The sequence below is a fragment of the Vespula pensylvanica genome, chromosome 2 (assembly GCF_014466175.1).
Source record: "Vespula pensylvanica isolate Volc-1 chromosome 2, ASM1446617v1, whole genome shotgun sequence".
Taxonomy (NCBI): domain Eukaryota; kingdom Metazoa; phylum Arthropoda; class Insecta; order Hymenoptera; family Vespidae; genus Vespula; species Vespula pensylvanica.
Genome location: NC_057686.1, coordinates 16,680,264 through 16,702,486, shown reverse-complemented (window position 1 = coordinate 16,702,486; position 22,223 = coordinate 16,680,264). Strand labels below are relative to the sequence as shown.

Genomic DNA, 22,223 nt, shown 5'->3' with positions numbered 1-22,223 from the left:
ACGCTGGTCAGCCGAAGCGTGCTGCACACCGAGTGCCAAGTGCATCTGTCTCCTCGAGTCTTACCATCCTCTACGCACTATCCCCGTCCTTCTTCTTCTCATCTAGGGCTCGACGATCCTCTGGTAAGTACACGACTCTCGACCCTACCTACTGTTTCCGAACCCTTACATATGAGAAAAACGAACGCTCTTTTTTTCTCTCTTTCTTCTTTTTCTTTCCTTTTAACTCTTTTAGAAAAAGACACGAATAGATACCAAAAGATTTTTCTTATGTAAATCTAATTTTTCATTTTCATATATTCTCTTTCTCTTCATTTCTTAGATCCGTTAATAGTATATCTATATATATATGTGTGTGTGTGTATATATACCCATCTCTCTTCCTCTCTCTTCTTCTCTTGCTTTCTACCTCTCACTCTCTCTCTCTCTCTCTCTCTCTCTCTCTCTCTCTCTCTCTCTCTCTCTCTCTCTCTCTCTCTCTCTCTCTTTCTCTCTATCTCTCTTCCTCTCTTTCTCTTTCTCTCTCGGAACGTGCAAGGTTCAATAAGTTTCCGCGTGTCTCGATAAATCATCGGTTTTCTATATACTACATATACTATGTATAAGAAGTGAGGTTAATTGTCCCGAGCATTAAGTAATCGCTTCACGGTCAACGCATATGTATATAAGCATCTATGTATATGTGTTAGTGTACGTAAAAAAGATTTCAAAATGGCGCCCATCTTCGACAAGATGACAAGATGTATTTTTCGCTAATGACATTTATTCTTCTTATTCTTCTTCCTCGATTCTACTGAGAAACCAGGATGAATAAGGTAAATGATAACAATCGATCGATCTTACCATGATAAGCGTTTCTGGTTCGGTTCTTCTTCTTCTTCTTCTTCTTCTTATTATTATTATTATTTTTCTTTCTTCTTATGATTCTCAGACACTGCAACATCAGCATGTCTCTATGCTCGCAGATAATAATTCTTACAGTGTTTCTTTTTTACACAGATACATACACACACGTACACATACATAAAGAAAAAAAAAGAAAATGAGATCTCCCTACGTGAGAACAATTTTAGATCCATATAAAATCTTATCTCGTGACGGAACCGTTTCACTAGAAACGAACCCCAATAAACTCATCGTCGTTTGTTTTCTCTTCGGATTATGATAACGATGACGTCTTTAGAAAATGTATACGATATGGGGTTGACGTGTTAACTGTCGAATTAATTTCACACAAATCGATAGATCAAGTTTTATTATCTGGTTTTTTTTTTTTTTCTTAGAAAAATGAATATCATTAATAATTAATTCGGAGAAAGAGAGAGAAGAGCTATATATTTGATTTATTAGACTTATTAATATACCGATTGATAGGTTAGTTTAGAAAATTGCGCGAAATTCAAATCGTAATAGAAATGTTGTATGAATCATAAATATATTTTTCGAAGAATCAGAATGTAATGAATTAATACGTGCTATATATTTGTTATAATAAACTTATTATAAATATTCAAATCATAATAGAAATTTATGTGATCAATTTTTTTTCTCTTGTTTTAATGCTAGTACATAAATGCTAATTAATTAGTATCATTCGTTTTATCGAGCTTTTAACGTATCAAAAAAGATTAAAAAGATCGTACGAAATTCAAATCGTAATATAAATTTATACGTAATCAATCTTTTCTTCTTTTTCTTTTTCAGAAATATAAATATAATTAATTGCTATAATTGTTACAACATTTGTTTCATTATACTTATTAGTATACACAGTCAAAGTTAAATTTTAGCAAAAAAAAAAAAAAAAAAAAAAAAAGAAAAAGCGCGACAAATTCAAATCGTAATAGAAATTGATGCTCAACTGTGTGATTTAATATCTTGATAGAAAATATCGTTTATATAGATACATATGTGTATATTACATTGTGTAGTATATACAATGAAAACAAAGAGAAAAAGTATTCGTGATCGTTGTTATAAAATCGCAAGTTGATGGTTCGTCCGTCGGTTCGTACGGTAGGCAGGTCATTGCACGATAATAATATCGGGTACATCGAGCTCGAATATGTGGACGTAAAGCTTTTACGAAAATTAGTATTGGTCGGGATCGTAATGCTCGCGTTGCCTATAAAACGCTCGTACATATCCTACACCGGGTGTTTCGATAGTATATACGTATATACATACATTCATATAATATACATATATACATATATATATATATATATAAAAGATATTTTATTAGCAAAATATTAAGTTGACGCTACATACACGTTTATTCTATCGTTACACCCTCACCTGGTCGAGCGAATTACCACACCTGTACTATACTTCTCGAATATTACTGGTATTATCGTCCAAACGTTCGTGAGCTCACCATAAGAGAAACTTAGATCTTTACGAGAGCTTTTGTCGTTTCTTAAACGATCGTTGAAAGTAGACGTGTGTGGTAATAAGAATTTAATAGTCTTATCAATAAAACGTTAAGGACTGAATACACGGAACGATAGCAAAGACATATTTATATATATATGTGTGTGTGTGTGTGTACGTGTGCGTGTCTATATTACTTTTTATTAGATTATTTTATTAAACATATAAACAACAAAATGATTTTTAATATCTTGATAATATCGAATTAATCCGAACGATTACGAGATATATATTACACTTGAGTACACGAAACGACATCGATAAAGATTTATCGTTCATTGTACCTTTTTTTATTTTTTTTTTTTCTCAAATTACTTTATTACCCGCATAACAAAAAATTGCAATAATTTTCAATGTCATCAAAATTAACTTGAAAAAATTCGATCGAATTATTAACTATGATACATAAATATTATCTATTCGTAATATATGTATATCTGCAAGTTTATATATCTCAAATAAATATAAAAGGTTATCGTGATTTAACAGATAAAATGTGTTGAGTCAACAACTACGTTTCGAAAGTTTCGATTATTTTCTCTCACAAATGTGCGATAGAAATGGCGAGAAGGATCTTCATCGTGGATCACAAAGAACGAGATATGTTTGTGGATCGTCGTTCCTTTTGAAAGGAGAAGCTGGTAAAGCGATCGAGTGGACACCATCGAGGAAGTTGCACCTTTTTACTCGCAGACTCGATTTTTCTTTTCTGCAGGTCTTCCTCGCGTGTTCTCTCTTCTCTCGTGAGAAGGAAACCTTGGGAGCTCTCTTTTTCTTCTTCTTCTTCTTCTTCTTGACACTTGTTCGAACGTGGAAGACCGAAGACCGTTTTTTAAGTGCGTTCGCGTTCTCGAGCACTTTCCTGCATCATCTTAGCTGTCTTACTCAACCCGCATGCATAACTAATCCCCGTTCAAAGCTTACTATATGAATGTTATATAGTAGATACATAAAACATTTGCTGCGTTTACTGGGAACTTAGCTTAGCAATGGACATCGACCGATAACGTCGTGATATTTGCGATACTGCTGAGATTAGCTCGGGTGGTCGTGGCGTTCCTCGACCAGATGATAAGTTAACAGCCTTTTGCAAACTCAATCTGGAAGAAAGTTGGCTTGGTCAAGAATAATCATAAACTTTGGTATCCTCTTCGTTGATCCTTGATCGAGTTCACACACACACACAAAGTATCAAACCAGTTAACTTTTTTATTATACAAAAACCAGTTTATTATTTATTATTATATTATTAATTATTAATTTTATTATAGCACAGAGTATTAAATCTATCTCTTTGGCTCGTATTTTATCAAAGTACTGTAAAAGTTACAAGAACGAGCGCTTTAACGGTCATAAATCTTGTACACATTCTTCTCTCGAGTCTCGTAAACAATAATATTGAGTAAGTACTTTCGATAAGGTACTTTAGAATATTTAAAAGCACATACATCGTCGTTGTTATTGTCAGTAGGGAATAAGCAATCGTCCTCCGTTGGTGAGATCATTAGAACTCGGTGAAGGATTACTCGAAGGAGGATAGACTGGTAAGTACGAATGTAGCTAATTTGTTCGCGGTGTAAATCGTTGAAAATAGCCAATTAGAGTGGGGGACTAGATGGTGCACGATAATTTGAGTGGAACGTTTCATGGCGTCGCGACGCCACTTCATTGTTTTTTCTCTCATACTGGCACGCTCGTCCCAACACAAGAGCGTCGACTTACAACAACGTTGAAGTGTCTCGTCAGAGTGTGATCACGTAGCTTCCCTTCTACTTTCCGTTAGTATCTCTCCTTGATTGGCTATTTTTAATCGTTTATATTTAACTGAGGAAGAAAGTGATTTGAACGAATATACACGGGAACCAAGTTCTCTTTCGTCAATTTTTAAGTTTCATATAGTTTAATAATTTCTTTCTACATACGATAAGATTTATTTTCATTGAAAAAAAAAAAAAAGGGAAAGAAAAAAAGAAAAAAGAAAAAAAATAAAGCGAATAGCTTTTTATATATACATATACGTTCGTATTGTTTTTCTTTTCTCCTCCAATTAGAAATGGTTAATACTCGTTTAGAATAATAAAAACAGGTAAATGTTCTGAACACGAATTAAACGTAACCGCGTGGCTTGGAACGATCGTTGCCGTGTAATTATCTCTTAACAAATGTATCTAAGCATCGTTATTACATAGAGCGCAATGAATGAGGAGGACTTACACGCGTGATCAAGGAGACTTTAATTATCAACGCCATCGCAGGGCGTCGAAGTGGAAGAGAATTTAAGAGTCGACGATCTCTCGAACATCGTACTATATTTGTTCTGTTAATAATTATTAAACATTCGTCAAATATTATCATTGGATTTCAATTACAATAGAACTGCGGGATGTATTGTCGAATAATTTTAAACGTCATCGCACTTTTTTAATGCAAATGACATGCTATAGAAAAAGAAAAAAGGAAAGAAGATCGATTTTAATTCGTGAAGAATTTCTTCTTTTTTCATTTGCTTTCATCTTCCTAACGGATCAACACGGTAGACGTATAAAATACAAAAAGATATAGGTATAAAACGTCATGTATGGGAATGTATGTCGAGTAGTCCGACCCTCTTCGAATCCGTGACACGACGGTGCAGCCAACAAGAGAAGCTCCGCTGCATTATGCATAATGGAAGCACAAAAGCGGAGATGGACACCTGCACGTAACGGACATGTTGAATCTATAATGTAAATTTCTACTGAAAAGAAATACCGCAGTGCCGATCTCTTAGCCGATTTACTGAGAGACATCTTTTCTAATAGAGGTCTAGGTAAGCCACACGTACTTCTCTCTAAGAAATGAATTTACGAAGAAAATACATAATCTATCTCTTAAGAGATTGTTGTTTTCTATTGCAAAACAACGTGTCTATTCTAATCGTTTTCTTCGAAAGTTAAAATATAGAGACGTAGAAAAGATCAGTCTTAAAAAATATAGCTCTTTTATGTTTCTTAGAAAATATAGCTTCCATTACGTTTCCTAGATACCGTATGTATATATATATATATGTAATATATAAATGACGACGATAAACTTTGCGTTTATTTTTTTATTTTATTTTTTTTTCCTTTTTTTTTTTTTTTTTATTCGAACTAAACTTACGTTACCTGAATATCCGATGTCTCAGTTGGAGGTAAGAGAGATCGAATCACTCGCCGTTGGACCACCAGCAAATAGATAGTAAGTGTTATTACTCGATGACGTCGATCGAACGTTTCTCCCATTAGCAAACAGGAAGTTTCTTCGACGATATTTAAATACATACATTGAATCGATAATTGCTATGATATGAGGTAATTATCTGAGGATAGTTTTATCGATCACGAAGGAATATATTCGTTCGTTCGGGAAACAATATAATTCCGTGTAATAAATCCTCATAAATCGTCTATAATCGAATTTTGTTTCGTTTAAATAAATACAAAAGAAGAAAAAAGAATTTAAATAATTTATAATATAACTTATAATTATTCTTAGGTAATATTAACCTTTAGTATATACGTTAACCATTGAAATATCGTTGATCGACGAAATGATGAAATAAAATTTTAAGAATACGGATATACGATTATGTAACTTTTGAATATATAACATGACGTTATATAGAGGATTAAAACTTGGGCATGGCTTTAAAATTTGATAAAACAGAAAAAAAAAAATAATAATAATAATGAAAAAGAAAGAAAACATTACAAAAGCGGATCTCTCGTTGTCAGTTATGTCAACTTGAAATATTTCATAGTCTTCACCTTTCGGACATTTTGGTATTCGTTCGAGCGTAGTTGTGATACATATCCCGGATGCGATGATTATCGTTAAGAATCGCATCGTCTCGTTCTTCCATCTCTCTCTCTCTCTCTCTCTCTCTCTCTCTCTCTCTCTCTCTCTCTCTCTCTCTCTCTCTCTCTGTCTCTCTTTTCTCTATCGTTTTCCTCGTCGTACAAATTATCTTTTGCATATAGTCTTCTCTTTCTTAAGAGACAGGACGACCACGCGCGCCCTGTCAGAGAGCCCACGCGTCACCCATTACGTTCAATCGGCCCTTCAAATGCGATCTAAACGGCCACGAACGATTCTTCACAAGCTCGTCCTGAAATCCGTATCATGAAATATCTACGTGCTCGTTGTCCACGACGGAATTATAATATTATCTAGTCTGATCAGCTTCAACCAAGAGAGAAGGAGAGACAAAGAGAAAGAGAGAGAGAGAAATAGAGAGAGAGAGAGAGAGAGAGAGAGAGAGAGAGAGAGAGAGAGAGAGAACAAAAATAATCTGAGATACGTTGCGTAAGGGAAGTCTCCGGATATTCCTCGTAGCGAGACGTCCATATATATGTATGTATATATACATGTATGTATGTATGTATGTATATATATGTATGTATGTATGTATATGCTCTCGAGTCTATGAAACGTAAAAGATTTTTCTCTGTCTCTCTCTCTTTCTTTGATATACAAGATAACGAATGTAAACCGCGACGATCATCGTATTCATTAGATACGAAGTAAAATAATCGTTATCACGATATCGTTCAATCAAGCGATATAACTGGGTGGGCCGAAAATTTCTAGGTGGGTCAAAACTGTTTCAAAGACGATTTGTAAAAATCGATTGCTATCTTTTTCGAGACACTTTTCGGACTCTATTTTATCTATTTTTTTTTTCCTCTCTTTTTTTTCTTTTTGGAAATTGCAAGGCTACAACGATGAAAGAAAATATTAGTTACTATTTAAAGAAGGAGTAATTGATATTTAAAAGAATCGACCCGCCATTCGTACTTTTTCTTTTCTTTCTTTCTTTCTTTCTTTTTTTTTTTTTTTTTTTATTTCTCGAAGTATTATAATCTATAACTAAAAAGAGATAAATAAAGAAGAAGATAGAAATAGTATATTACAACGATTTATAAAGATCTTTGAAATATTTTATTTATTTTTACGAAGACTAGTCACACCTTGGATATATATATATATAATTTTTTTTTTCTTTTTTTTTTTTTTTTCCTTCCATTAGAATATGCTCGTATAATTTATAAATGTGTATATATAAAAAAACAAGGGAACAATCATTAAGCGCGTAAAATTGACACAATAACGCAATTATGTTTTATATATATATATATACCTTTTGAATAAATTTAGATACAAATTATTGTTATTAGTCTAGTTAGTTAGTAATATTTAAATGTAAGTTAGCATTAGTAGAAATATCCAAGTTTACGATAATTGATATTCCTACAAGTTTGACGATATAATATATAAACACAATAAATAAATTTTATATTAACTACTTTACACACTTTTCTCTCTCTTTTTCGCTTCTTTTTTTTTTCTTTTTTTTTTCATGCGTTATTAATATTATAATAATAAATAATTTCGTCATATAATATATTGGTGATGGCAAACGAAGAAATGTTTTTTTTTTCTTTTTTATTTTACAGATTTACTGTAATCATACGTATTTAGTATACAATTACGCTTAACGTATAAAATTACTTTCCCGATTTTCTTTGCGCTGTTGCATTGCAGTCTCGCTGTTTATAATCGTAAAAATCAATACCCGGAGTAACGTCGTTAAAGATGTTAATGTCTGGTGAAAGAGAATATTACTTATTTAATTTTTCAACGAGACATCAGCATCTCTCGGAAGGTACTTCAAATTTTGATTTATGCTACACATATACGTATATACGTATATGTCTGTACGTATGTATATATCGTATAAATCACACGATAGGAGAATTATAACGTTAATACAAAAATTACTTTCGCGTGATCTTACTTTTAGAACGATGAAGCAAAAGAATTAAAGTATAATCAATGTAACGTTATCTATATATATATATATATATATATATATATATATACATACATATATATATATATATATATATTATACTTATCTCTTTAATCAATAGATAAGTAGAACAAGCAGTTCGTGTATTATTCATCACATGATAATTCATTACGATTGTTATATCGTTAAAATTATATATACTATATATAATATCCCAAAAAAATCGATGGGACCAGTATTGTGTAGCATTTAACTTTAAGCGTTGATTGTGTATTATTGACGTCGAAGAACACAATAAACACATGTAAAATGTAAATATGTATTAAGGTTAGAAGAGAGAGAACGACACAGAGAGAAAGACACAGAGAGAAAGTTCATTTCATTTTCTTAGCTAATCCAAGAATAGGCAATTATATATATATATATATATATATATATATATATATATATACATATATATACATATATATATACATACATACATACATATATATATACATATAAATATACATACACACATATATATATATATATATTTTCATTATTATTTGCACTAATAAATAATAAAAAAAAAAAATGAAAAGACAATTAATGTTTCATCGAAGCTACAAAACAATATTAATTAAACCTTAATCGATTTTATGTTAGTCGTATTAAAAGCTGCAATTCCATATCGATAAGATTTCATCTCTAATTAATCATAATTCTGTGTCAATTAATTTCTAAATTATCGTAGAATCCAGAATTGGACGGGGAATCTTTTGGCACATAGTGGTCCATGGCTCAGTGACGATAACTTTTGTCACTTGTAAAGATGGGTATTACGAATGTAACAACTCTTAGAATCAACTCTTAGAGATGATCTATTATGTCATGATCATTTTTATAAGATGAATGTTTAATACTATCCTTTTGCGAGTGCATTGTTCTTTGCAATTCTTTCGCAAAATACATGATAGTTTTCTTCAAACCTTCGGCTAAAGGAACTTTCGGTTGCCAATTCAAATATTTTTTTGCTCTGTTAATATCCGGCCTTCTTCTTTGTGGATCGTCTTCTACCGCGGCAAGTTCAACTATTTTACTAGTACCACCAATCAAATCCTTTATAATAAACGCGAATTCTGTAAGCATCGGAAAGAAAAAAAAAGGCACGTTAATCTTAATTTTTTTTTGTCTTCTTTTCCCTTTCTCTATCTTTTATTTTTCTTTGTATTTTTTTTTTTTTTTATTATTATTATTTCTGTTAGATAATTTACAAAGTTTTTCCTTTACCTTCGATGGTGTGTTCAACCGGATTACCAATATTTACGGGCAACGTATAATTAGAAGCCATCAAGGCAACCAATCCATCTACCAAATCTGTGACGTACTGGAAAGACCTTGTTTGCTTTCCATTGCCATAAATGGTGATCGAGTCGTTTTGCAAAGCTTGGAGAATAAAATTCGATACGACCCGTCCATCGTTCATGTGCATTCTTGGCCCAAAAGTATTAAAAATTCGTGCTACTCGTACCGACACACCTTCTTGTCTCATGTAGGCGTAACTTAACGTTTCAGCGACTCTTTTTCCTTCGTCGTAGCACGCTCTTGGACCTGAATGGATATATTACATAAAAAAAAAAGAGAAAAAAAAAATAGAAAAAAAAAGAATAAAAAAAAAATCAAAACGAAAGCGTGCCAATCGTATGAGAAATTACGTTCTTTCACGTAACATCGAACATACGTTTCCTCATTAAATTAGTTACAAAATAATAATAATTATTATTATTATTATTATTATAAGAGAAACCTACCAATAGGATTAACGTGACCCCAGTAAGTCTCCGTCTGGGGATGCTCGTTAGGATCCCCATAAACTTCGGACGTACTGGCAATTAATACACGTGCGCCAACTCGCTTGGCGAGTCCTGTAATTTTTTCAAACATTATATTATATATATCTACTATCTTCGATAATATCGTAAGAAGTCGTAAGAAGACTCGTTTATAAAATAAAACGTTATACGTACCTAACATATTTATAGTACCAAGTGTATTAGTTTTAATCGTTTTAACAGGATTCAACATGTAATGAGGTGGACTAGCTGGACTAGCCAGATGATAGATCTCGTCAACTTCCAAATACAATGGTCTGACGATGTCGTGATGTACCAATTCGAAATTCTCATGGCCGACCCAATGTTCGACGTTTCTCTTTCGTCCAGTAAAAAAATTATCTACCACTATAACTTCGTGACCGGCTAACATCAATCGATCGACCAAATGAGAACCAACGAAACCAGCTCCACCGGTAACCAATATCCTTTTACGATTTTTATAATTGAGGAACTTCACCGTTGGAAAATCCTTCGGCACCCGATTCTCAATTTTTGCTTCGAGATGACGTAATTTACCTTCAAGCTCGCGTATACGAATTTTAGCTTCCTCGATGTCCTTGATATCGGTATTTCTATCGATAAGTCTACCCCCATATTCGTCTCTACCTTCGATCTTCTCTTGTAGCAATTCGTTTTCATTTTCTTTTTGTAATTTGCTAGTACGTTCTACCTTGTTACCAGTTTGTCGCGACGGAGAAAAATCTTCCTCGTCTTCTGTACTTACCAAACCTTTGTAGAATCCTAAAACTGCAAGGGTTTTCTGCTTTTTTATTATTTAATTTTCTTTGTTATTTTCTTTGTTATTTTCTTTTTATTTCTTCTTTCGTTATCGTTTTAAAAACAAAGAATAAGTGGAAAGTTTAATAGACGGTAATAATAGAGTTTGATATATCGCGACAAAAATATTTGCTATATCGTTGTAATACGTGATTTTGTATTTTCGCGCGGAAATACGAACGAGTCGTTGATAGTCTAAATCGGTTCGTATTTATTTCGAAACTAATTTGAAATTCGATTTAGCAAGATTATAAATGATAAAGTTAATCGACGTTATCGATTTGTTTTTACTTTTTACGAATATATATATATATTTTTTTTTTCTTTTACTTTTTCTTTTTTTTTTTTTTCTTTTTTTCTTTATTAATATGGAAGCAAAATTTGGCGCGAAATTTGCCGATGGAAAAATTCTTTATACGATGTAGGATGTGGCAGACTTCGTATTACTCGCATATTACGGATTACAGACTGTTATCTATAAGTGTGTATATCTATAAGGCAATGTCGTCATAAATTAATATCTAATTTCTACCATCGATCTATTATTACGATTACTTGAAAAAAACGATCGAAAAAAAAAATAAAAATTTCAATTGGCTTTCTGTTCGATCATCGTTCTTATTTATTGTTTATTTTTCTTTTTCTTTTTTTTTTTTTCCCTGTCGCTTTGTCCTTAGAAACACATAATAAAGTCGAACGAAGAAAATACGATTCATTGTTATGTTGTCATTGACATTAGAGATCGTAGGCTTGCGTCATCGTTATTTCGTTAGCGTCTCACATACTTTGTCTTCGTAATCGTACGATCGCGAAAACAATTATACGATTATGCAAACGAACGTTTTCTACAATATCGAAATGAATTTAATTCTCTTGAATAAAAATGCAGTAAGCGATAATCTCTCGATCTTAAGTTCGAACGATTAAAATACCATCGATTATTCAATGATAAATTTCATGTTTCGTTAGAAAAAAAAAAAAAAAAAAAAGAAAAAGAAGAAGAAATAACATACCTAGAATAATACAAACGATGGATAGGGCAAGCTGTTTCATCTTTCTCTGGGTAATGACCATGCTTTTGTATTGCACATGTCGCACTTTAATATATTTCGATCACTGTTCTCATTGGAGTGCCACCACATCGATATGGTTTCCTACGCGAAACAGAGAAACCGTAGGTGGATCGTGCATTTTTCAAAACACAACTCGAACGAACATAACCTCGGAAGTAGCTCCCGACGCGTAACGACATATACACGACAGCCTTGCTAAAAGATCACGATATCGCGTATGATTACTACACTAAATGATTATTGACGTAGTATAGATACTGCCATCTATAGGCCGTTCGATGTAAATGCATATACGACTTGACTCGTAATTTAGATTTATCGCTTTAAATTAAACGATGAATAAAAGGAAATCGTATCGTTGAAATAAAACATATCGATTGATATATCGATCGATATGATCGTTTTAATTAGGATTTGTTGTTTGTTAGAGGATATATTGGATCGTTTTGTTGTATCATCAGTCGATAAGTTAACCTCTAAAAAATGTTCAGATTTCTCTACGGTTTGTCTTCTCGTCCGTTCGTTCGTATCTGCACACGCAGGCGCAGAACCTATTTTTTGATTGATATATAAAGGCAGTGGCAGTACAAAGGAAACATCTCAAGTGGTTTTTCTGCAGTCACGGTGGCAGTGGCATTTGAAACATGGCAGACATCATTGACTGTAATTTTCCTGTGTGGGGCCTACTGCCTAAAAAAGAAACAGGTGTCACTCAATTTCTCACGAAATATCCCGAATACGATGGACGAGGCGTCGTTATTGCTATTCTCGATTCCGGTGTCGATCCTGGAGCACCGGGTATGCAGGTGAGAACAGTCAACACACAAAGACACGCCTCGCTTAGACGCTCTTATACAATTTTATTTTATTTTCGAAATAATACCGCCAAACCCGTTTATTTAGTTTTCTTCTCTTGATTACGTTCCATCCGCGTTTCTATTGTGTCTTCTTTGTACGTCATTATTGCTATAGATGAATCTCTTTCCATTGTATTTCTTTCATTTTGGCATATATTCAATTCATCCTTAATACCGAACATTTTGTTTAATTTTTCAAATTAAAAGGATCTTATAGAGATTTGTTTTGAAATATAAACTTATACAACCATTAGTGGGATGGTCATTGTCATTGAACTTTATCATGCAAAGTCATTGTTTGCTTTCTTACTTTAGGATTAATTTTGACTACATATATCACTTGTCTGTTAATATTGTTGATTCATCTCAAGGTTGTATAAAATATTTTACTAAGATATTTCTTTTTTTTTTTCGTTTTTCCTTTTTTTTTTTCTATATTTGACTTTCAAAGGTTGGATAATATTATTTGCCGTTTGATATAGATTAATGACGATGTACAAGTTTAATGCTTAATTTCAGGTGACCTCGGATGGGAAAACAAAAATAATTGAAAGATTTGACTGCAGTGGTGCTGGCGATGTTGACACAAGCAAAGTTGTACAGGCTCCAGATGGATATATAATTGGTATCACAGGTCGTAAATTAAAGGTATTTAATTTGATCTTTGATTAAGAAGTTGGAATGAAAAGTAAGTTATATTTAAAGTTTTTATTTAAAGGTCCCTACGAATTGGAATAATCCAAGCGGCGAATATCATATCGGGGTAAAAAATTTATTTACATTGTATCCTGGCAAATTAAAAGACAGAGTTACAGCAGAAAGAAAAAAAAGATTTTGGGATGACGGACAAAAAGCTGCTCTCGCAGAAGCTTCTAGACAGTTACAAGTAATATTTTTTATTGTTTTCTTTTTCTTTCTTCTTCTTCTTCTTTTTTTTTTTTTTTTTTATTGTGAATAATAACAGATATAAATCAAAAATTAATTTGCATGAAAGCATTGAGAGTATCAACGAAGTAATTAATTAAATATTATTTATTTAAATATTTCTAATTCAATTAATTAAATAATTTAATTAAATATTTTGTTATGATCAGAAATAATAATATAATGTTTAGATTTTTTAAATTAATTTTTAACATTAAAGAATTGTTGAATGAATTATATGTACACATTTAATGAAACACAATTGTAATTAGAATTTTAGACCATGTGATCCAAAGATAGTGTTGTTGTATGTTAAACCATGTAATTAGGACGGCAGTTTCACAACAAGCTACAGTGATTGGTGTCTAATGCTATTTATATTTGGCAGTTTGAAGTGATGTAAAGCTATTGATGACATTACATAATAAGTTTGATAGAGAAATTGGAGCCATTCTTTACTCTTGTGTATATACGTGTGTGTTTCATTTCTATATATATATATATATATACATATATATATACATTTTTTTTAAATTATATTTTATCATATTTTGTTTTTGCAAAATTAAAATTTTATGTTTATAATTAATATTGATATATATTCACTCTTATTGTATCAAAATATTTATTACACATAGGAATTTGAGGCGAAAAATTCACAATTATCCACCTTAGAAGAAAAATTAGAAAAAGAAGAATTAGAAGCTAGAGTTGAAGTACTCAACAATGCAGAAAAAAAATATTCAGATTCTGGACCTATGTATGATGTTGTTGTATTCCACGATGGCAATGTCTGGAGGTAATTATATCCCGAAATTAATAATAATATTATATGTTAAAGAAATGTAAGATATTTTTTTTATAAAAATAATCAATGTATATATATATATATATATTATAGAGCATGTATTGATACTTCTGAAGAAGGCGATTTAGAAGCTGGTGTTTATCTTGGAGAATATTCTTTAACAAGAGAATATGCTCCCCTGAATCAAGAAGATCAGTTAAATGTTAGCATTAATGTTCATGATGATGGAAATACCCTTGAAATAGTTAGTCTCTGTTGTAAGTAATCGATGTCTTTAATCATTTATTCAATAACCATCATTCTACGAATATAAATTTCATTTAACTTGATATATTCTAGCAAGTCACGGAACGCATGTAGCTTCAATAGCAGCAGCATATTTTCCTGAAAATCCAGAATTAAATGGTGTAGCACCTGGTGCTCAAATAATTTCACTAACAGTCGGAGATGGACGTATAGGCACTATGGAAACAGGAACAGCAATAGTAAGAGCAATGATACACATCATGCAGCGTAAAGAAAAAATTCATGTTATAAATATGAGTTATGGTGAACATGCTCATTGGTCTAATACAGGACGAATAGGAGAATTAATGAACGAAGTTATTGATAAATATGGTATAACGTGGGTTGCATCTGCTGGAAATCTTGGACCAGCATTATGTACTATTGGTATGCAACCGATAACTGCTGTATTGTATTTATACATATATATATATATATATATATATATATATATATATATATATACATGTGTATGTGTGTGTGTGTTATATTTATATAACATCGAATTAATTGTCTTTAATTGTATTATAGGAACACCGCCAGACATCAATTCAAACAGTATTATTAGTGTTGGTGCTTATGTTTCACCTGATATGATGGTGGCTGAATACTCCCTGAGAGAAAAAATGCCTGGTATGCCATATACATGGTCTTCTCGCGGTCCGATGATAGATGGTGGTTTTGGTGTTACTGTATGCGCTCCTGGTGGAGCTATTACGAGTGTTCCTAATTTCACATTAAGAAAAAGTCAACTTATGAATGGTACAAGTATGGCCAGTCCCCATGTCACTGGTGCCATTGGTATGTATAACTAATATGTCTATAAATATCATTTAATGGTTATATATTTTGAAATATTATTCTTTCTTTTTCGTAATTGTATATATACATTTATATATATTACAGCGGTGCTTATATCTGGACTTATCGCTAAGGGTTGTGCATATTCTCCGTACAGTATCAAAAGAGCACTTGAAAATACTGCTTTATACATATCGAATTTAGATCCATTTGCACAAGGTTCAGGTTTATTGCAAGTTGAACGTGCATTTGATAATCTCGTTACCTATTGCGATGTACCAGAAAGAGATATCAGATTTTCAATCAATTGTGGGACAAATAATTCCAAAGGAATTCATATGAGAGTCGGTGTTATCGATCGGCCGAAAGATTATTCAGTTACTGTTGAACCAATATTCCTTGATAGTGAAAACACTGGTATAATTTTATTACAAATTTTTCTTTCTTTTTCTTTCTTTTTCTCTTTCTTTCTTTCTTTCTTTCTTTCTTTCTTTTTTTTTTTTTTTTTTTTTGTAATCAAAAGTAGACAATTATTTTAAACATTACGGTGATTCACAGATCCATCACGTAAAATTGATTTTAATTTAAAATTGACTTTGGTGTGCGAGGTATCTTGGGTTCGATTCCCAACGCATCTTGATCTAATGCATATGCCCCGTGCTTTCGCAATTAGTATCGATGGTTCTAATTTGCCAGAAGGTGTTCATGCTACAAGGTGAGCAAGTTAACGATTTTTGTTTTTTATTAAATATATAAAATCATATGTAGCATTAAATATTTATCTGCTATTAAACGTATACTATATATAATTTTTTGCTTGATAAAAATTTCAGTGTTAGAGCTTATGATGTAACCAATATTGCAAAAGGGCCAGTGTTCCAAATTCCTATCACGGTAGTGCAACCAATGGTACTGCCAAAAACAGCTCTTCTCCCTGATCTAACATATACAAATGTTTTATTTAAACCAAATACAATCCAGCGTCATTTTATTCTCGTTCCCGAAGATGCCACGTGGGCAGGTAAATTAAATTCAAAATTATGTTCGTTGCATCGATGTTTGGTAGCAATGACTGTCATTGAAAATTCATTTTCATTTGATTTAAATTATAGTCCTCAAGATAAGGAGTACGGAAAAGGACAAGACTAGTAGATTTGTAGTTCATACAATTCAACTGAAACCACGATTAGCATGTAAAACACTTGAAGTTAACAAAATGATAGGAGTTACGCCACAAGCAGAATGTGTACAACCATTTGCTGTTGAGGTATCGTGAATATTTATTTTATTTATTGCTCTGTCGTAAAATTAATGTTTCTAAAATTTGTTGATTTATTTTCTTACGTGCATTGTAATAATATAAATTTTATTTCTAGGGTGGTTTGATTGTGGAAGTTGTTATTGCAAAATATTGGGCAAATTTGGGGGATATGTTAATAGATTATACAATAGAATTTCATGGTCTTCGTATAATAAATGGTAACTTAACGATGCAATCGGGCGATGGTATAAATCGCTTAGAATTACGAAGTTCTTTGAGAATCGAAGAAGTTGTACCATGTGTCACTCTTAAATCATCTGTACAAATTTTAAAGTATGGTGTGACATAATATTTTTATCAATCGTGTGTATATAAGTGCGGATCGTTAATTATCGTTAATTGTGTAATTTCAGACCGACGGATTCAAAAATTATTCCTTTACGAGCTCGTGATGTTATTCCACCTGCCAGACAAATTTATGAATTACAATTAACATACACATTCCATTCGGCAAAAGCAACTGAAGTTACCCCAAATGCTGCATTACTTAGTAATTTGCTGTATGAGAGTGAATATGAGAGTCAAATGTGGATGATATATGATTCCAACAAACAACTTATTGCCTGTGGTGATGCATACCCATCTAAGGTAAGTAAATAAATATCGATATAAGTAGAAATTGTATGATATTGAAAAAATTTTTAAAGAAAAAAAAAAAAAAAAAAAAAAAAGGAAAGAAAAAACAATAAGATATTATTATGATCGTAGTACACTATTCAAAAATTGGAAAAAGGTGACTATACATTGAAGATGCATGTGCGTCACGAAAAGAAAGAGTTATTAGACAGATTAACAGATATGCCTTTGCTTTTGAGTCAAAAACTTAACAATCCAATAATACTTGATATTTATGCCAGTCAATCTCAGGCCATAATTGGTGGAAAAAAGATGGTCGCTGCATCTATTCCACCTGGACATATTCTTCCCTTATTTGTTGCACCTATGTCAAATGAAAACAAGTAAGTATTTACATTCCATTAATTTTACATAATGCGATATAGTTAACTACAAAACGATTACAATTTTTTTTTCTTACTCAATGACGATAATAAAAGATTATTGAAACTAGCTAGTTAGATGTAATAGAGCAAAGGTGAGCAACTTTTTTTCCGCCACGAGCCATACAATCCCCACCATCGATCAATCTTTTTTTCCACTACTTATATAAATTCTTTAGCCATTATTTCGACCGACTACCCATAAATAGACAGAAACAAAAACAGTGCAACTTCATGAGGCATAGCGGATTGTTAAATAGTGGGAATCGTTTTCTCTCACTTTATTACCGAAGAAGGTAAGTAAGTAGTAACGCGAACCATATATGTAGCCCGTTGACCATCGATTGCCCATCTTTGCCATAGAGGATTAGTTATATATGTAAATCTGTATATACAAATGTTTCTTAGGGTAGGCAGGATAATTATATTTCTATGTACGCACATACACACTTATTTCATACGAACATACACGTTTCAACAATTTTACAGCGAGAAAAAGAAAAAAAAAAAAGAAAGAAAGAAAGAAAGAAAGAAAATCAAGTATCCGAGATCAAATATTTATTCAAACAATAGCTTGAATTTACTCGTTTTATTTCTTCACACATATGTATATATGTACATATATGTATGTTGATTTTTTCAAGCACGCATGCCAATAATTTTCTCTTAAACAAGTGGACTTTTTTGTCCACTTTTTGATAATCCTATTTTTTATCAATTTTTATTTACAGCTGATCTTGATACTTGATATAAAAAATCGAGTTTTTCTCTTAAAATTATTTTGCTATTAAAAGCTACTAAGATATAACTTTTTTCTTTTTCATCTTTCAATGCAGCACAGAAAACAAGTGAGTTCATAATATTATTTTTATTAACTTCTTTGCAAATTGACATGCTTCAAGCAGAGTTAAGGATATATGCAAAAAAAAAAAAATCTATTCTTTTAGCTATTAAAATATATAACAATGTAAATGCCTATAAGTTTTTATGCAATAATGCTTATTGTATATCCCTGACTCACTATACATCATTTTGCTGCACGAACGTTTTTTAAATACATGAAAACAGCTGTTTAGCTATACTATAACCAATTGAGCACAAATTTGTTTTCAAATAAAAAAGAGCTTTTTTTTTTATAAATTTTGATCTCAGAAATTTGATGAAGGGTAGTATAGTTCTGATAAAATATTATATCAAAAATATTGAAATGAGAAGCTTATATTAATATCAAATGTTTTGTTAGTATAACAATATATATGTATACATATATATATATATATTGCTTTCTCTATTATTATCTTATATTCTCACACATGTGCTTTACATTAAGCCTTTAAAATATATCTGTTAATGGTTTTCTGCTTGGTAATTACCTCCTATCATATGTAATGATAATTAAAAAGATATACAAATATTTGTATTGAAAAAAAAAATAATTTTTGTTTTCTCTCTTTCAAGAATATCCAAAGGTGCTACTCTTGGTAGTTATCTACAAGGTACAATTACGTTTTGTAAAGACGAGTTGGAGAAGAAAGTAGATAGCCATACGTTTAAATACATATTATCTGAATCTACTAAGAAATCAAGCAATGCTACGTCTAAAACGGATAAAGAAAAGACTACCAAATGGGATGAATATAATGAGGCATTACGAGATTTAAAATGCACATGGCTTGCAAAACTTGGTAATTCAATATTTTCTTTTCACATCTATATATCAGTTTTCATAATAGTCATAATATTACATTATTTTTTTATTTCATTTATCGACGTATAAATTTTTATTTTTTCCGGTTTTGCTTCTTCATATAGCACCATCTATAAGTAAGTTATTACGATATATATTGTGATACGTTTTTCTTTTTTTTTTTTTTTTTTTTTTTTTTTTTTTTTTTTTTTTTTTTTTTTTTTTTTTTTTTTTTTTTTTTTTGAAATTTAATTTGAAATTCCTATCGTCGTATAATACAAATGATTTTTTCTTTCTTTCTCTGTGAACAAGTTCAATAATTCACTTGCACATACATTTTTTTGCATGTTAAGTTACAAATATATATGTTTCTTTCCATTTTTTGTTTTTTTTTTCGTAATTTACATTTGTTTACAAATGGATTATAATATTTTCGTATCCTTGACATGTAATATGTATCACCAATGATCCTGTAAATTATAAAAACGTCTTGCTGTCATTCAGAAAAACATTAATTTTGTAAACACCATGTTATGTATTATGTATCTAATATAAATTAAATGTGTTTAATTGTTTGTATACATGTATATCATATAAATATTCTTATAACAGAACCAGGTGAATATGCAAACTTATTGTATGGAGAATTGAAGAACATCTTCTCAGATCACTTGCCTGTACACACTGCTATGTTAACATCTTTGGATTCTCCTGAAGCGCGTCGTCATGTACCTCATGATGATATCTCTGAAAATTCTATTGCTCTGGCCAATCAAATACTAGCCGTTGCAGATGTTGTCATAACAAATATTGATCAGGATAAATTATTAGCCTACTATGGCCTAAAGACTGATCAACGACCTGATGCTGCCAAAATTAAAGCAACAATGGATAAGCAAAAGAATACGTTAGTAGAAGCGTTAGTGAAGAAAGGTTGTGCGTTAGCACGATTATACGTTCATGGTACAAAAAAAGGTGACGGTAATAGTTCTCACGAGCATTTACTTGAGGGTGTTACTAACGTATGGCAAGAAGTACAGAAATTTGCTGAACCAACAGATACTAAGGTATATTTTTGTTTTGTTAAATTAATATAGGACATACATTATATATTGTTTTTCTTTTTTTTTTTTTTTTTTTTTTTCAGGTGCTTATATTATCTTTGTGGCACGCACATATTAATAATCACTATGGACGTTATTTGAAATTATTGACACGTTTTTATGAAGAAAAACCATTAAAAGAAGTAGACGAAAAATGTATAGAAATTACAAGGATCTTGGGTTGGAATTATTGGTCGCGTCATCTAATCACAAGCATACCAACACGTTATCCAGCAGCATATAGGACATTTTGATCAATAGTAAGTAAATCGATGATGCATTTTAATATAAACAGAATGCTACACAAAAGATCTTTTTCGTTTTCATATTTATTCATGCAGAATGAAGTTAAATTAAATAAATATGTCAATATAAGTTAATAAGGGATATATAAAATTTATAGTAAAAAAAAAAAAAAAAAGAAACAAACAAAAATTAATGATTAATTTTTTAGGATATTGACAAACAAATTATGAATTCTTTTCAGATTTAACACAATTTGTGGCTATCACCGTAATAAAAAAAAAAAAAAAAACAAACTCTAAAAATGAGTTTTTAATTGCACTGTAATGATAATGACATTGTGTCATGCAGATGTAAAATACATTTAGAAAAATATTATTTTATTCATAGAGAAAAAAAAATAAAAATAATAATAATAATTATTATAATAATATTAATAATAATAATAATAATAATAATAATAATAATTATAATAATAATTTAGAGAAATAATTAAAATACTAAACTCTTATAAAAAATGAGTCATATTCGTACCTACGACGTATATGGTTTGTGCAAACCATCAAAAAATAACTATAAATCGTTTTTTGCTTACACAAATATTATATAGCAATAATTGTATTAAACATTTTTCATTAACACAATGCAATGCTAAAGATTTTAGTTAAATATGTGAGATGAGATTAGCAAAATATTTGACGATATAGATGAATATAAATTTTGATTGCTATATATGCGGGGCTGACTCTACGCTTCATCAGAAGTGTTATATACTTTGAGACTGCATTTTAAAGGCGCTTATTACGTCATATTGATGGCTGAATAATTGATTGATTGCATCAATAAGTTCAGGCTATATAACATACAGACTTCTTTTATGGAAAAAAAAAAAAATAATAAAAAATAAAAAAAAACTAATTTATCTATACTTTAAATGGCATTTTCCAGTTTTACAGTCTCACAAATGTATGTATATACATCTCATTTATTTTACATCTTCAAATATATATATATATATATATATATATATATATATATATATATAAAACTTATTATGTTATTATTTCTGAAATAAACATGTGACTGTATCATTATGAAGCTCAAATAGTTTATTTATAATGTACACTGATGTAATAGAACATGTGTGTAATAATGATATGCAACATCTCTATGAAATTTTGTGCCATCCTACATAAATGTTGC

The 22,223-nt window shown here is 30.9% G+C and overlaps 2 protein-coding genes across 5 annotated transcripts; one reads left to right on the top strand and one right to left on the bottom strand.

The window, feature by feature from the left end:
- Positions 1–9,111: 9,111 nt before the first annotated feature.
- Positions 9,112–12,198, bottom strand: LOC122638116 (UDP-glucuronic acid decarboxylase 1). The gene is made up of 5 exons (XM_043830812.1): positions 11,934–12,198; positions 10,276–10,890; positions 10,060–10,173; positions 9,539–9,859; positions 9,112–9,387 (listed from the first exon to the last, which is right to left on the bottom strand). Exons 1-5 carry the CDS (start codon positions 11,992–11,994, stop codon positions 9,119–9,121), a joined length of 1,380 nt encoding a protein of 459 aa, XP_043686747.1. The 5' UTR covers positions 11,995–12,198; the 3' UTR covers positions 9,112–9,118.
- A 372-nt stretch (positions 12,199–12,570) lies between these two features.
- Positions 12,571–21,955, top strand: LOC122638113 (tripeptidyl-peptidase 2). Of its 4 annotated transcripts, none has more exons than XM_043830805.1 (20): positions 12,571–12,799; positions 13,370–13,498; positions 13,569–13,736; positions 14,413–14,573; positions 14,676–14,839; positions 14,922–15,254; positions 15,399–15,668; positions 15,774–16,085; positions 16,227–16,383; positions 16,502–16,689; positions 16,781–16,935; positions 17,045–17,262; positions 17,343–17,577; positions 17,698–17,948; positions 18,167–18,283; positions 19,446–19,672; positions 19,800–19,811; positions 20,287–20,741; positions 20,822–21,037; positions 21,265–21,955. In XM_043830805.1, exons 1-19 carry the CDS (start codon positions 12,638–12,640, stop codon positions 21,029–21,031), a joined length of 3,924 nt encoding a protein of 1,307 aa, XP_043686740.1. In that variant the 5' UTR covers positions 12,571–12,637; the 3' UTR covers positions 21,032–21,037; positions 21,265–21,955. The 4 variants fall into 4 exon arrangements, with proteins under 4 accessions (XP_043686740.1, XP_043686743.1, XP_043686744.1 ...); XM_043830808.1 differs by lacking the exon at positions 18,167–18,283 and adding an exon at positions 18,824–18,835 and having other exon boundaries at positions 12,572–12,799; XM_043830809.1 differs by lacking the exon at positions 18,167–18,283 and having other exon boundaries at positions 12,572–12,799.
- The last annotated feature ends 268 nt before the right edge of the window (positions 21,956–22,223 follow it).

Excerpts from the sequence above, each read along its gene's own strand:
- LOC122638116 (XM_043830812.1), bottom strand. The coding sequence starts at position 11,994 with ATGGTCATTACCCAGAGAAAGATGAAACAGCTTGCCCTATCCATCGTT. Across the intron at positions 10,174-10,275 it reads TGGTACTATAAATATGTTAG|GACTCGCCAAGCGAGTTGGC; the intron begins GTACGTATAACG and ends AAAAAATTACAG. Across the intron at positions 9,860-10,059 it reads GGGTCACGTTAATCCTATTG|GTCCAAGAGCGTGCTACGAC; the intron begins GTAGGTTTCTCT and ends ATATCCATTCAG.
- LOC122638113 (XM_043830805.1), top strand. The coding sequence starts at position 12,638 with ATGGCAGACATCATTGACTGTAATTTTCCTGTGTGGGGCCTACTGCCT. Across the intron at positions 13,499-13,568 it reads TCACAGGTCGTAAATTAAAG|GTCCCTACGAATTGGAATAA; the intron begins GTATTTAATTTG and ends TTTTATTTAAAG. Across the intron at positions 16,690-16,780 it reads CGAAGATGCCACGTGGGCAG|TCCTCAAGATAAGGAGTACG; the intron begins GTAAATTAAATT and ends TTTAAATTATAG.